Raw genomic sequence first — 16,242 nt, 5'->3', positions numbered from 1 at the left:
AGTTCCCATATCTCCCAGATACCTAGAGTGGAACAGCTCTTCTGGGTAGTTTTGACAGATGGTGAAAATAGGCAGATCCCATTTTCCACAGCTCTGTGTTATAGAAGGCCTATATCAAGTGGGTGGTGGCAGCAGGGCAGCACCCATTTCCCTACCTACAACTTCTGCAAAATAGGCAGCACAGTTGGTGAAGAGTGCAGCCCCCCTTTCTGGCACACATCTATATCGTGGGAGAGCTGTTATAGTTGGTTTGACTACTGAGTGGCAGTTCTTACCTTCCCAGCTTCCTAGGGCAGATATATTCTGGGTTGATTAGATAGATGGGGAACATTAGCAGACCCCAGTCTCCCTGGTTTTAGGTTAAGAAAATCCACAACTAACATCATACTAAATGGTGAAAGACTGAAAGCTTTTCCTCTAAGACAGAAAGAAGGCAATGATGCCCATGCTTGCCACTTCTATTCAACATATTACTGGAAATTCTAGACAGAGCAATTAAGCAAGAAAAGAAATAAAAGGCATCCAAATAAAAAGGAAGAAGTAAAATTATCTCTCTTTGCAGGTGACATTATCTTATGTGCAGAAAACCTTAAAGAATCCATAAAAAATCCTGTTAGAGTTGATGAACAAATTCAGGAACGTTTCAGGATATGAAATCAACATGCAAAATTCAGTTGCATTTCTATACAAGAACAGCAAACAATTCAAAAGAGAAATTAAGAAAACAATTACATTTCCAATAGTTTCAAAAAGAATAAAATACTTAAAAAATTTAAGCAAGGAGGCAAAAGACTTGTACACATAAAGTTACAAAATGATGCTACAAGAAATTAAAGACCTAAATAAATGCAAAGAATCCTGTGTTCATGGATTGGAAGACTTAATATTGTTAAGATGACAATATCATCCAAAATGATCACAGATTCAATGCAATCCTTATCAGAATCGCAGTGACTTTTTCTATAGAAATAGAAAAATCCATCTTAAAATTCATATGGAATCCCAAGAGACTCCTATTAGCCAAAAAAATCTTGAAAATGAGAAACAAATAGGAAGGACTCACATTTCCTGATTTCAAAACTTACTACAAAGCAACAATAACCAAAAAGAATATGGTACTTGCATAAAGACATATAGACCAATGGAATAGAACAGAGAGCCCAGAAATAAACCCTCGAATATCCACAACAGATTTTTGACAAGAGTACCAACCATTCAATGGGAAAAATGGACTTTTCAATAAATATTCCAAGGAAAACTGGATATCCATATGCAAAAGAATTAAGTTGGATCCTAAAGTTATGCCATATGCAAAAATTAACTCAAAATGGATTAAAGAACTAAACATAGGAGTGACGACCATAAAAGTCTTAGAAGAAAACATAGGAGACAGTCTTCATGACACTGGATTTTGCAGTTATTTCTTAGATATGACAATGAAAGCCCAGGCAAAAAGGGGAGATAGTTTAATTGAACTTCATCAAAATTAACATATTTTATGCATCAAATGACACTGTCAATAGAGTGTGAAGAAAATCTCGAGGATGGCAGAAAATATTTGCAAAACACATATCTGATAAGGAATTAATAACGAGAATGTATATAAAACACCCACAACTCAACAATAAATAAACAAATAAGCTAGTTACAAAATGGGCAAAGTAATATACAAATACCCTAACCTAATATACAAAGGGCCAATAAGCAAATGTAAAAATGCTCAACACCACTAGTCATTAGAGAAATACAAATCAAAACCACAGTGAGATATCACTTCACACTCATTAGGGTGGCTATTATCAATAAAATGGAAAATAATGAATGTTGGTGAGGATCTAGAGAAACTGGAAACCTTGCATACAATTTACCAGAGTAGAAATGCAGGAGAGGAAAACTTTGTGGGAACTAGGACTAGAATAGCAATACCTGAACTTAAACTGATGAACTGTTGGAAGCTCAGTGGGACAAGTTTGAGAGTTCAAAATTCCAAAGGGGTCCAGTCTTGGCAGAGACTCCCACACTTTTATGACTTTTATTACCAGAAGCCCTATCAAGTTCTCACAGTGATTGCAGAAAAATCCCCTCATCTTCTGGCAGGAGAAAGGGAAGAAGAGTCACGTTTAAATATGCCCAGAACGTTCTGTTCTTCTTAACAAAGCCTGCTCTCAAGAGAAACTATTGTACCAGAGCCTAACCTACTGGCGTATTACCAGAGCCCAACCAATCTTGGAGAAGGGGAATACACAATTCTAGCACCCTCTAGCTTTCCTGTCCCATGTAAAGGGGAAAACAAAACAAAACAATATTGAGAAGCACTTGTGTAGGGTACAGCCCAGGAACACAGGCTCAATAAAAACCTTAAGCCTAATCACAACACTATAGAACACTTCTAGTCCCCCAGCACCTTGCCACTACATCAATAAGGCTTCTGTTTTATAATATGAGGAATACAACTGAAAGAACTGTGCATCTCAGATGATATCTAAGAAGTCTATAGGGAAATCCAAGGAAAATAGGCCAGACAAAATCAAGGACGCCAAGGAACGTTTAGCCTTCAATTTCCAACAGCTATAGCAAATAGTAAACACAGCCAAATGAAAATAAAATCTCACTTTAAAGGCCTATTTACCTCAGTTCCTTTCACTAGTGCATCATGTGTAGTTTTCAAACAAAAATTAGAAGTCATACTAAAAAACAAAACAAGTTTGAAAAGGCAGAGCAAGCATCAGAACCAGACTCAGAAATGGCAGAGATGTAGAAATGATCAGACTGGGAATATAAATAAACTATGATAAATATACTACTTGCTCTTTGAAAAAAGTGGACATGAAAGAATAGATGGATAATGTTAGCAGAGAAATAGAAACTGTAAGAAAAATATCAAAAGGAAATGGTAGAAAGCCAAAATATCATAATAGAAATGAAGAATGCCTTTGATGGGTTCATCAATGACTGGACATGGCTGAGGAAACCATCAATGAAAACTGAAGATATATCAGTAGAAACTTCCAAAACTAAAAGAAAAAAAAAAAAGAAAAAAGAACAGAATATCCAAGAACTATGGGACAATTACAAAAGGGGCAATAGACCCATAATAGAAATATCAGAAGGTAAAGAGAGAAAGGAGCCGAGGAAATATTTAAAGCAATAATGACAACAGAATCCCCCAAAATTAATGAAAGGCATCAAACTCATAGATTGAAAAAGCTCAGAGAATACAAAACTGGATAAATACCCACAAATCTACACCTAGTTATCTCATATTCAAACTGCAGAAGATCAAGGAAAAATCTTGAAAGAAGCCAGAGGGGAAAAGTACCTTACATATAAAGGAGCAAGGATAAAAGTTGTATCAGACATCTCCGTAGAAACTATGCAAGCCAAGAAAAGAATGGAATGAAATATTTAAAATGTTAAAAGTACTACCAACCTGGAATTCCATCTGTACCCAGCAAAATTGTCCTTCAAAGATGAAGGAGAAATAAAGACTTTCTTAGATGAAAAATTGAGGGAATTTGTCACCCGTAGACCCACCTTGCAAGAAATGTTAAAATAAGTTCTTTAGAAAGAAGTAAAATGCTACAGATAAGAAACCTGGATCTATATAAAGGAAGAGTGTTAGAGAAGGAATAAATGAAGGCAAAATAAAATCTTTTATTTCTTCTATTCTCAACTGATCTAACAGGTAACAGTTTGTTAATAAAAATAATGTATTCCATGATTACAGCTTATGGATAAGTAATATGAATGGCAACAATGTTATAAGGAAGGGATGGGGGTAGGAATTGAAAATATTCTGTAATAACGTAATTATTCTACCTGGGAAGTGGTACTGTGTTATTTGAAAGTGGATCTGGATTAGTTGTGTATGTATATATATTGCAAACTCTCTTTAGTGGGAAACCACTAAAAATATTAAAAAGTAGGATTATTGACATACTAAGGGAAGATAAAAAATGGTGTCATATAAAAATACTTAATTAAAACCAGAGAAGACAGAAAAAGACTGGAAGATAAACATAGGAACAAAGAACAAGAGTAATGAATAGAAAACAGTAACATGGTAAATATTAATAAAATTATATCAATAATTACTTTAAACATCAAAGGTATAAATACATCAATTAAAAAACAGATTGTCAAAATGGATCAAAAAATAAGAAAACTACATGCTGTCTACAGGAAACCCAATTTAAATATAAAGACATACACAGACTAAAAGTAAAAGAATGGAGAAAGATATACCATAGTAACACTAATCAAAGGAAAGCTGGAGTCACTTTAGTAATTTTAGACAAAGCAGACTTCAGAGTAAGGAAAATTATCAGACATAAAGAGAGGTATTACATAATGATAAAGGGTCAATTTTCCAAGACATAACAATTCTTAATGTGTATATGCCTAACAAAAGAGCATCAAACTATGTGAGGCAAAAACTGACAGAACTTCAAGGAGAAATAGAGGAGCTGACTATATAGTTGGCGGCCTCAACAGCCCTCTATCAGAAATAGATCAAGGAGGCAGAAAGTTGGTAAAGACACAGGTGAACTCAACAGCACCACTGATCTACTGGATATAATTGACATCTACAAACGACTTCATCTTACAACAGCAAATGACAGTTTATCCTCAAGTTGATGTGGAACATATACCAAGACAGACCACATTCTGGGTCATAAAACACATCTTAACAAATTTCAAAGAACAGAAATCATACAATGTATGCTCTCAGACCACAATGGAATTAAACCAGAAATCAACAACAGAAAGACAGCTAGAAAATCCCCCAAACACTTTGAGATTAAACAGCACACTTCTATAATAACACATGGCTCAAGAAGAAATCTCAAGAGAACTTTAAAAATATTTTGAACTAAATGTAAATGAAAGCAAAACTTATCAAAATTTGTGGGATAGAGTAAAACCAGTAGCATTGAATGCATATAGTAGGAAAGAAGAAATACCTTAAATCAATCATATATGCTTGCACTTTAGGGAAAAAAAGAGCAAATTAAATCTAAAGTAAGAAGAAAAGAAATAATAAAAATTAGAGTAGAAATCAATGAAACTGATAATAGGACATCAATAGAGAAAATCAACAAAATAAATAACTGGTTCTTTGAAAAAATCAGTAAAATTAATACACCTCCAGTCAGGTTAACTAAGAAAAAAAGAGAGGAGACAAAAATGTTACAAAGTTTCAGAAATGAAATAGGGGTTATCACTACTGATGCTATGGACATTAAAAGGATAATACAGGAATATTATTAACAACTCTATGCCCATGAATTTGATAAGCTAGATGAAAAGGACTGATTATGTGAAAGACACAGTCTACTAAAACCCACACAAGGAGAAATAGACAATCTGGATAGGCCTATATCTATTAAAGAAATTGAGTCAATAATTAATAACCTCCCCAAGTAGAAAGTATCATGACCAGATAGGTTCAAACATTTAAGGAAGATATTATACCAGTTCTCTACAATCTATTCCAGAAACAGAAGCAGAGGGGTATTTCCTAATTCATTCTATGAGGCCAGTATTACCCTAACACCAGAACCAGACATAGGTATTATATGAAAAGAAAACTGCAGATCAATATTTTTCGTGAACATAGATGCAAAAATCTGTATAAAACATTAGCAAAGAAATACAACAATGTATATACTACAATAAGTAGGGTTTATCATAGGTATGCAAATCTGGTTCATCATTCAAAAATCAATTAATATGTAAGCCATCACATCAACAGGCTAAAGAAGAAAAGTCACATAATCATATCAATAGATGCAGAAAAAACATCTGACAAAATCCAACACTCATTCATGATAAAAACTCTTGGCAAACTAGGAATAGAAGAACTTCTTTAAGTTGATAAAGAACATCTTACAAAAAACCTACAGCTAACATCATACTTGTCGGTGAGAAACTCAAAGTTTCCCACTAAGATCAGGAACAAGGCAAGGATATTCCCTCTCACCATTGCTTTTCAACATCATTCTGGAAGTCCTAGATAATGCAATAAGACAAGAAAAAGAAAATAAAAGGTGTATATACTGAGAAAGAAGAAACAAAATTATCTTACTTCATAGATGACGTGAGTGTCTATGTAGAAAATCCTGAAAAATCAACAGAACTCCTTGAAAAAGTAAGCAATTATAGAAAGGTTGCAGGATACAAAGTATATTGGTATATATGATGATAGATTGGTATACATGATGGATACATGTCATTATACATTTGCCAAAACCCACAGAATGTACAACATAAAGAGTGAGCTCTAATGTAAACTAAGGACTTCAGCTAATAATAAATGTGTCAATATTGGCTCATCAGTTTTAACAACTGTACTTCAATAGAGCAAGATGTTAATAATAGGGAAAATTGGGGGTTGACTGAGGGAGATATATGGCAACTCTTTTTTTCTCAATTTTTTTCTGTAAACCTAAAATTGTTCAAAAAATAGGCTATTAATTAAACTATTATATATAAAAAGTAAAGATGAAATGAAGATACTCTTAGATAAAAACTGAGAGGATCCATTCCCTGCAGACCTACCATATAAGGAATATTATGGGAAGTTCTTCAGGCTGAAACCAAGGTACATCAGGTATTATTTTGAGTCCACACACAGGAAAAGATAAACTGAGAAGCTCAATGAACTCCAAGTAGGATAAACTCAAAGAGACCCATACTGAGAGAAACTATATTCAAACCTTTGAAAGCCAAAAACAAGAAGAAAACTCTTGAAAGCCACAACAGAGAAGCAACTTGTTATGTACAAAGAGATACTCAATAGGATTAACAGCCAATTTGATATCAACAACCATGAGGTTCAGAAGCAGTAGGATGACATATTTAAAGTGCTAAAAAGAAAAAAAAAACCTGTCATCCAAGATTTCTATACTTGGCAAAACTATCCTTTCAAAAAAAGGAGAAATTAAGTCATTCCCAGGTAAGCACTGAGGGAGTTCCCTGCTATTAGAATTGCCTGTAAGAAATGCTGAAAAGAGTCCTTCAGGCTGAAATGAAAGAACACTGGACAATAACTCAAGCAACATGATAAAGTAAAGAACACTAGTAAAAGTAACTGCATAAATAAATATAAAAGCCAACATTGTTCTGTTTTTGTTTTGGAACTTCTATTTTCTTCCTATATGATCTAAAAGACAAATGTATAAAATGATAATTTTAAATCTATGTTAATGGACACACAATATATAAGATGTAATTTGTGATAAAACATATATGGGGTGGCATGTAGATGCACAGGAGCAGAATCTGTATATTACTGAAGTTAATGTGGTATTATTAATTCAAACTAGTGTGTTACAAGCTTAAGATATTAATTATAATCCCAAGGGTAACAACTAAGAAAATAGCTAAAAATATATACAAAAGAAATGAGAAGGCATGTGGTGCACTACAAAAATGAATTAAATATAAAATAGGGAAGTAATGGAGTTGTTTTCCAGCTCCATTATCAGAAATGACAAAAGACAAAATGGCAAAAGTCCTCCCTTATCTGTTACAGACTGAATTATGTTCTCCCAAAATTCATATATTCAAGTGTCACAACCACCAGTACCTGAGAATGTGACCTTATTTGGAGATATGGTTTTTAAAGTGGCAATTAAGCTAAAATGAGATGATTAGAGTATGTCCTAATCCAGTATGACTGGTGTCCTAATAAGAAGAGATTAGGACACAGACATGTATGGAGGGAAGCCCAGGTGAAGACCCAGGGAGAAAAACGGCCATCTACAAGCCAATGGGAGAAGCCTCAGAAAAAAAAACATCAACTTTCCCAACACCTTGACCTCAGACTTACAGCCTCTAGAACTGTGAGAAAATACATTTCTGTTGGCTAAACCACCTAGTCTGTAGTACTTAATTAAGGCAGCCCTGGCAAACTAATATATTATCATCAATCACTTTAAATGCAAATAGATTAAACTCTCAATTAAAAGGAGAGATTTGCAGAATGGATTTAAAAACACGATCCATTTAAAGACCTAAATGTAAGACCTGGACACTATAAAACTCTTTAGAGGCAAACATAGGAAGAACACTCTTTGACATAAATCACAGCAAGACCTTTTTTGACCCACCTCCTAGAGTAATGGAAATAAAAACAGAAATAAACAAATGGGACCTAATGAAACTTAAAAGTTTTTGCATAGCAAAGGAAACCATGAACAAGACAAAAAGACAACCCTCAGAATGGGAGAAAATAGTTGCAAACCAACCTATGGACAAAGGATTAATCTCCAAAATATACAAACAGCTCATGCAGTTCAACATCAAAAAACAATCAAATCAAAAAATGGGCAGAAGACCTAAACAGACATTTCTCCAAAGAAGACATACAGATGGCCAAGAGGCATATGAAAAGATGCTCAACATCACTAATTATTAGAGAAATGCAAATCAAAACTACAATGAGGTATCACCTCACACCAGTGAGAATGGGCATCATCAGAAAATCTACAAACAATAAATGCTGGAGAGGATGTGGAAAAAAGGGAACCCTCTTGCACTGTTGGTGGGAATGTAAATTGATACAGCCACTATGGACAACAGTATGGAGGTTCCTTCAAAAACTAAAAATAGAATTACCATATGACCCAGCAATCCCACTACTGGGCATATACCCAGAGAAAACCATAATTCAAAAAGACACATGCACTGCAATGCTCACTGCAGCACTATTTACAGTAGCCAGGTCATGGAAGCAACCTAAATGTCCATCAACAGAGGAATGGGTAAAGAAGATGTGGTACATACATACAATGGAATATTACTCAGCCATAAAAAGGAATGAAATTGGGTCATTTGTAGAGACATGGATGGACTTAGAGAGTGTCATACAGAGTGAAGTAAGTCAGAAAGAGAAAAACAAATACCGTATGCTACCACATATATATGGAATCTAGAAAAATGGTGCAGATGAATCAGTTTGCAAGGCAGAAATACAGTCACAGATGTAGAGAACAAACGTATGGACACCAAGGGGGGGAAGGGGGGGTGGGATGAACTGGGAGATTGGGACTGACATATATACATTAATATGTATAAAATAGATAACTAATGAGAACCTGCTGTATAGCACAGGGAACTCTATCTACTTCACTTTGCTATACAGTAGAAACTAACACAACATTGTAAAACAACTACATCCCAATAAAAAAAAAGAAAAAAAATCTTAACATGGTAACAAAAAAACAAAAAAACAAACAAACAAAAAAATACAATCCATGAGTCTACATGAGACTCAGTTTAGATTCAAAGACACAAGTAGGTTGAAAGTGAGAGGACAGAAAAAGATTTTCCATGTAAATAGTAACCAGTAAAAGAGCTGCGATAGACGATATCAGACAAAATAGATTTTAATTAAAAAAAAATGTTACAAGAGAAAAAGATGGACAGTATATGTCTTAATATGCTCAGGCTACTATGACAAAAGACCATATTCTAGGTGGCTTAAACAACAGTTCTGGAGTATGGGAAGTCTTAGATCAGAGTGTCAGCATGGTTGCTTGGGTTCTGGTGGGAGCCCTTTTCCTTATAGAAGAACAACTTATTGTTGTCTATAAGTTCCTTATAGACAACTTCCTTGTTGCTCACATGGTAGAGAGATAGAGAGCAAGCTCTCTATTTTTTTCTTATAAGGGCGCTAATTCCACCATGAGGACCCCACCCTCATGACTTCATCTAAACCTAAGTACCTCCCAAAGGCCAAAATACCAACCACCCCCAAATACCATCATATTAGAGAGGAGGGCTGCAACATATGACTTTTGAGGGAATACAAACATTAATTCCATAACAATATATATTGATGAAAATATAAATCTTTCAAGAAGAAATGACAATTATAAATATATACACAACTAACAACAGACCTGCAAAATACATGAGGCAAAAACTGACAAATCTGAAGGGAGAAATAGATATTTCTTTCTACAATAACAGGACTTCAATACTCCACTTTCAATAATGGATAGATCAACTTTGCAGAGCAGTAAAGAAAGGCAGGACTTGAACAACACTGTCAACCAACTAGATCTAACAGACATATACAGAACCCTCCACCCCACAACAATATAATACAAATTTCTTCTCAAGTATACATGGAGTATTCTCCAGGATAGGCCATATGTTATGTGACTAAACAAGCCTCAATAAATAAAAAAAGATTAAAACCATACAAAGTATCTTCTCCAGTAACAGTGGAATGAAATTGGAAATCATAAGGAAAACAACAAAATGTTCATGTTGTAAGACTGAGATAACAGTCCCTTCCCTCTGAACATCCCTCTCAGTTTAGCAAATATTATAGCAAAAAAGGTAAATGTTAAAAGTAATATCAAATTTAAGGATGGTGGCAGGATTAGGCCTGAAAATTGACTGTAATATCACAGTGGTAAATGTAAGAATGGGTAAACAATGACCTTGATTTCATATGTCATGTAAGCTTAGAATCCTACCAGAGCCAAGAGAGACTAGGAGCAGCTCAGGGCATTCTGGTCTGTATTTCTTTTCTTTCAACTAATTTGCTGGAAAAAAATGTCCATGACATATACAGGGGAAAAAAAAAGTTCACAAGGCAGACTGTTTACAAAGAAGTTATTTTCTTGGAAACATTTTACAATCATTCATTTATACAGCAACCTTGTGACACAGGGCAGAATAATCATATTATTTCCATTTTATTTTGTGGATAAACACAGACGTGACTTCTATGAAGCTAGATACCCCATTAGAAATGGCTAGAGCCATTTTTAAATAGTTGTATTTTATTTTTTATTTCTCCATGTGGACAAAAAAAGCAGTAGCAGTGAGGGGCCTTAAATCTCTTCATCATCACAACCACCATAAAAGTAACTAATATTATCTGGATTTTATAGGTGAGGAAATTGAGGCTCCAGAAAGGCCAGTGTCTTGTACAAGGTTACCAGCATGTGCTTGGTGCTTCATTGTCCAGTGTGTTAACATAGTATGTACAAAATCAATGGCCATAACTATAAAGTGTACAGAGCAAGGCAGATAATGTTAATGCTGCGTAGTTCTATGGTGAACCAGAGACCACGTGTCCTATTTAAAGGAAGGAGCCACCACTCAGCAAAGGCCAGTTGCTGAAATATAGGCATATGGGTCCAATACTGTCAGAGCTTTAGATTTTACAAGAGACGCTGGCTGTTTCAAATTTTACTTTAAATATTCTAATTTTTAAACGCTGGCAACTGATTTAAATGTTTAAAAAACAGAGTGGGCTGGATTTAGCCCACAGGACAACTGTTTGCATATCTGTACTAAATAAACTTTTTAAAACTGACAGATTAATGATCTAAGAATACACTGATGCCTCAATTTCAACATGAATTCCTAACCAAAGTAGTGGGAGATGGGGAGAAATCACAGCATCAGTATTAATTTCATATCAGTAGTGATCATAGTAAAATACATGACTGAATAAATTGTTTCTATTTCAGGCCTTGTGGCGGAGGTATTAATAAAGAGGCAAATACATAAACAGGTCATCAGAAAAAAGGATCCTGGATAATATTAAAACCAAAAACTCTCTTCTTAAGTAATTGAAATTGGCTATATTTGTGTGATGAAAAAATCCCATAATTAATTCATATTGAGGCTTTAAAAATAATGAGGATGGGTAGGAGTTATTGATTTGTAACTTTTAAAAGATATTACAATTAAAGAAATAAATTTATGCTGTCATTTTTTTAACTTATAGAAAGCCATTTGAGAACATTGTTCATGCTTTGACAAACAATAAACTAAGCTCTATTTAAAATAAAGCTCTGATCTACTGGTAGTGACCAAGAGAATTAATAAAATGTCTAATTTTCCATTCAAAAAGTTATAGGGGTGGCAGTATTTTATTATTTGTTTTTTCGAAGTAGACATTAAGGAGGACAAGAGAAAGATGGAGAGGAAAATGTAATGAGTACTTGTTGGGAATCTTTTTGGTTTATGAAACAACTGCATCACTAATTATACCCCCACAAGGTGCTGTGATGTTGAATATGGTTCAGTAGGCTAATTATTATTTAGAAGTTTAAATTAAATCATCAATGTGGTACAGGCAAAACAACTGTAGGTAAAATGAATTAATTTTCCTCATTGGCTTCAATTAAAAAGTTAAAAAATATCTTCCCACTGGGGGAAAAAATCATTCTAAAGATCAAAATAAAATTTTAAAGAAGACGAGATAAATGTAGTAGTCTTAAATCCATGACATAACTGGTAATGTCATGTCAGAATGTTATTTCGACATGTTCAAAACTAACAAGGATTTCCCCTACCAACTTCGTAGATTACTCTCACTTCTGCCTTTCTTCAGATCAGAAGAAACTCTCCCATATACCTGTGGCTTGGAAATACTTTAAATCATAGCTTCAGGTTTTGTAAAAAGAATAAGTATCCCAGTCACATTTATATTTACTTAAGTACTCCACTTACTTTGCACTTATTTAAAATAATGATTGGAACCCATATTAAGTGATAAAGCATTGATAAAGGTTGGACAAATGACTTAATCTCTCTGACCCCTAGTTTCTTTATATCTAGAATGAGGACAGCATTGTTATGAGAATTTAATAAATTCTGTAAAGTACTTGGCACACAGCAAGTGTTCAATAAACGTTAGCCCATTATTATTACACAATAAAATGGTTACTCACTCTTTTGTTGAGACAAATAACGGGCCACAGGCTGCAACCCAGTGTGCAACAGCAGCAGAGACAACCACACAGCAGCCATTTCACATTGACTGGGAGAGCCTTTTTCAAACATGCATTCACACGGCCAATGCTGGTCTTAAATTCTTCTGGGGCCACCTACAACAAGGGCGCAATCTTTAAGAGTCTGTGGGCAGCTTTCTACTATTTATCTCTAAATCTAAAGAAAATGTTTGTCTTATTACAAGTACTTTAAGGAATTACACGTCTAAATATATTTCCTCCCTATCTTTCCCTATAAATATGTATTATATACTCCTGGATGACATTAGAAAGCAAAACAATATAATTTCATGTTTACAGAACTTATTCTCATGTTCGAAAACAATCTTTTGAAATTACCAACAATAAAATGACAACAGTAACATTGGTGGTAAAGGATACCTGTCAAGCAGTTTTCTTACAAATATTCTCATTATTAAAGCAATATTATATATAGTCTCCAGTCACTCAGACTAAAGGTTGAGTAAGACTAGAAGCATAATGCAACAATAAAACCTAAATACTACCAGAGTAAATAGAATTAAATTTAGACCTCGGCAATATTTCTGGATTATCTTTAAAAAGGCAACACTCAAACGTTTTCTCCCTGGCAAATTTGCAAGATAACAATTTTAACACTTGCCATTGTTTGTAGGGAAAAGCTATGCTAGCAAAAGACAGTGAGGAGTGATCACATTCAAAAAACAGTCTTAATATTAGCATAAAATGGACTCATAGCTGCTATAAATTTTAGAAGTTCAGAGATCCTTAAATACACAAATTTAATATTTTTAATTACTACCTCCATTCCTGGAAGTGGCTGCTTGTGCCTCTCTGTAAACAATGACAAAGTCAGTTCAAAGGCAAGAGCATGACAGGCATAATTAGATTTATACAAGAAACTCTGCTTGAAGGTTATACAATTCAAACGTATACTAAAAATAGTTTGCTTTCAGTGAAATCACATTTCTGGATCACAAAAATGATTCCCTTTCATTTAGAAAGCTGTCACACTGTAAAATCTATGGGAAAAAAATTCTGCCATCTGGTTGTACAAGCAAAAATTATGAAATTGTTAGGAAAAATAAGCTGCTGTAAATTAAAAACCCCACTAGCATGTTTGGTATCAAAAATACAGAGCTTTATAACTCTTCCAGGTAAAAATTGTATTAGAGGAATCAATTTATTACATTTTTGTCTTTTAATAAACATGTCTTAGAATCAATACTACAATACATACCTATTAGCAGATGTTAGAAAGAAACATGACCACAGAATTCAGTACCATCATGATTTAAACATTAAATAATTATACTAGCTTTATTAAAATTGTTCACGCCACCCAATAATGTTAATCTATAAATTAGATTTTCTTCCTAATATGTTAACAAGTTGTGAAATTGTAAGGCTCAGAACTGTATTTACAGGAGGAAACTAAACTGATTTCATTCTCCAATATGACCTAAAGACAATCACTGAGTGAAAAGAATTCCAAATAAATGACTAAATATCTGGAGTAAATATGAAAATAAATTCAGAGAACCATGGCTTATAACTGAAAATAGAAAACACCAACAGGCTAAGCACATTAAGACAACAACTAAAGATCTAGATTCTAGTTTCTTATTAGTTATAAAAAAATCCTAGGTAAGTTCATTTAATTTTTGTGAGTTTTAGTCTCCCATCTATAAAATGAAGTAAATAATTTTTCAATTACATACCTCACAGGGAATGGAAATTATACCTTAGAAAGGACCTCCTAACTAGAATGCTTTGAGAAAGGAAGTCAGTGAATAGTATCTGACTAGATTTGGAGAAAGCAAAGCAAAGCTCTTTTTTGCATGGAGTATCACCTGAAGGTTTGGATCAGGTAACTTAATACTGCACAGCTTTGTTACACAGTCTATTATAAACAAAAGGATAAACTGCTACATTTTGAATGCAAATTTAATGCTTCTCAATTCTTAAAAGACGTTCTTTTTAAAATCAAGGTACTAAGTTGCTATCTTAAAATTTACCTCTCAAACAGTGATATTCAACTTCTTTTTTCCTAGTGAGCCACTGAGCAAGCAAATGGAAGTTAAAATAAGGAAAATATATTTATATATTTAGCTGTAATCTGTAATATAACATTATTATCAATTTTCTTTAAACTGTGTATCCAGAAACACTAATACATTTTTTAAATATGGCAAATTTTGATATAAACTCATAAAATTATTAAATCTGTCCATTTACAAATTTAAGTGCTTGTAATTAGAATTTAAATTTATGTTTAAAAAGTAAAATTTTTATTTAAAACTTTTATTTAAAAGCATGTAAGCACAGACGAGAAAAAGTAAAGAATAAGGCTGAAGTCAGAAATGAATCAATCCAAAATGTAAAATTTGATTTTTGTTTAAAACACTGTGAATGAAGTAAATTATATGCCAAGGTATATAAAATTTGTTATAAGATTTATCTTTCATTACATGCTTCTGGAAATGAATTAAAAAAAGCATTTCTAAAATGTGGCAATTTTCCTTCTTCTCCACCAATACTTTCCACTTTTAACACAATATTCACAGTTAGTACTCTCTTACTATGGACAAATTAAAAACTAAAACAGTCAAGTTACTAAAAATGAGAATTCAAATTTTTTGAAGTCATAACAGAAACATATTGCAAAGAAAACTTTTACTAGAATTTCAAAGAATAAACTGAAATCTTCATTTTGACTTTAAAAGGAAGCCAGATTTGTCTTTGAAAAAAAAATCTGTATTTGAATAACAGTAAAAGTCATAAAACAGAGACAAAGGCATAGGAAATGAGAATTGGTTAACTCCCGATTTTAAACAATGTGAAAGAAATGTTTAGTTAACTGTGTGGAATCAGAGTTAATAACATTTTACTCATTTACTTCCATATAACTGAGTATTTCTAGTAATGAAGGTTAGATGGAAGCCCTTTACTTTGTAGCTGAATGGCAGGTTGTAAAGAAACATTTAATTCCTTTTGACTTTCTTAGAAAGAAAAAAGAAAGCTCATAAAGGTGGGGGAAAGGGTCATAATATTTTATAACAGGATGCAAGAGACTTTGCAAACAGAAGAAAATCTAAGCAAAACCCAGCAGGACTGATTTGCCTCCTTCAATCATGGGGAACACAACCCAATCAATCACTTGTCATACTGGATCGCAATAGTAAAGGTGGATTTTATGGTTTATGGTTCCCGACACTGCACACTAATCTCCCTGTAACACCATTTAATTGTTGCAAGCTGAGGGTCGGAAGCTTTTATTTCTTTTCTGAAGTTCTGTGGTTCTTTCATTTTCTGGTCACCAGAATCTGTATGTATACACCTGTTTGATATGTCCTATCACGACAGGAGGACTTATCTTCAGTGAAAGGAGGAAACAATCTTTCCTTAACTTAATATAAAAGATTATCTTTTCATTTATATTAAAAGCATTAACACATAAGAAGCACAAAATTAATACTGAGCCACAGAGCTTAAC

At 33.5% G+C, this 16,242-nt stretch overlaps 1 protein-coding gene across 2 annotated transcripts in view; it reads right to left on the bottom strand.

The window, feature by feature from the left end:
* The window catches only part of CHIC1 (cysteine rich hydrophobic domain 1), a gene marked incomplete at both ends in the record, with an annotated part of 35,027 nt that overhangs the window by 5,222 nt on the left and 13,563 nt on the right, over positions 1–16,242 (bottom strand). For both annotated transcript variants that reach the window (XM_079727113.1, XM_079727114.1), the window contains one exon: positions 12,708–12,863. In XM_079727113.1, the coding sequence (XP_079583239.1) occupies positions 12,708–12,863 (156 nt within the window). The remainder of the gene's footprint in view (positions 1–12,707; positions 12,864–16,242) is intronic.

This window comes from Hyperoodon ampullatus (genome assembly GCF_949752795.1).
Source record: "Hyperoodon ampullatus genome assembly, chromosome: X".
Lineage (NCBI taxonomy): Eukaryota > Metazoa > Chordata > Mammalia > Artiodactyla > Ziphiidae > Hyperoodon > Hyperoodon ampullatus.
The sequence above is the reverse complement of the archived record's forward strand: the minus strand, read 5'-3'. Positions and strand labels throughout refer to the sequence as shown.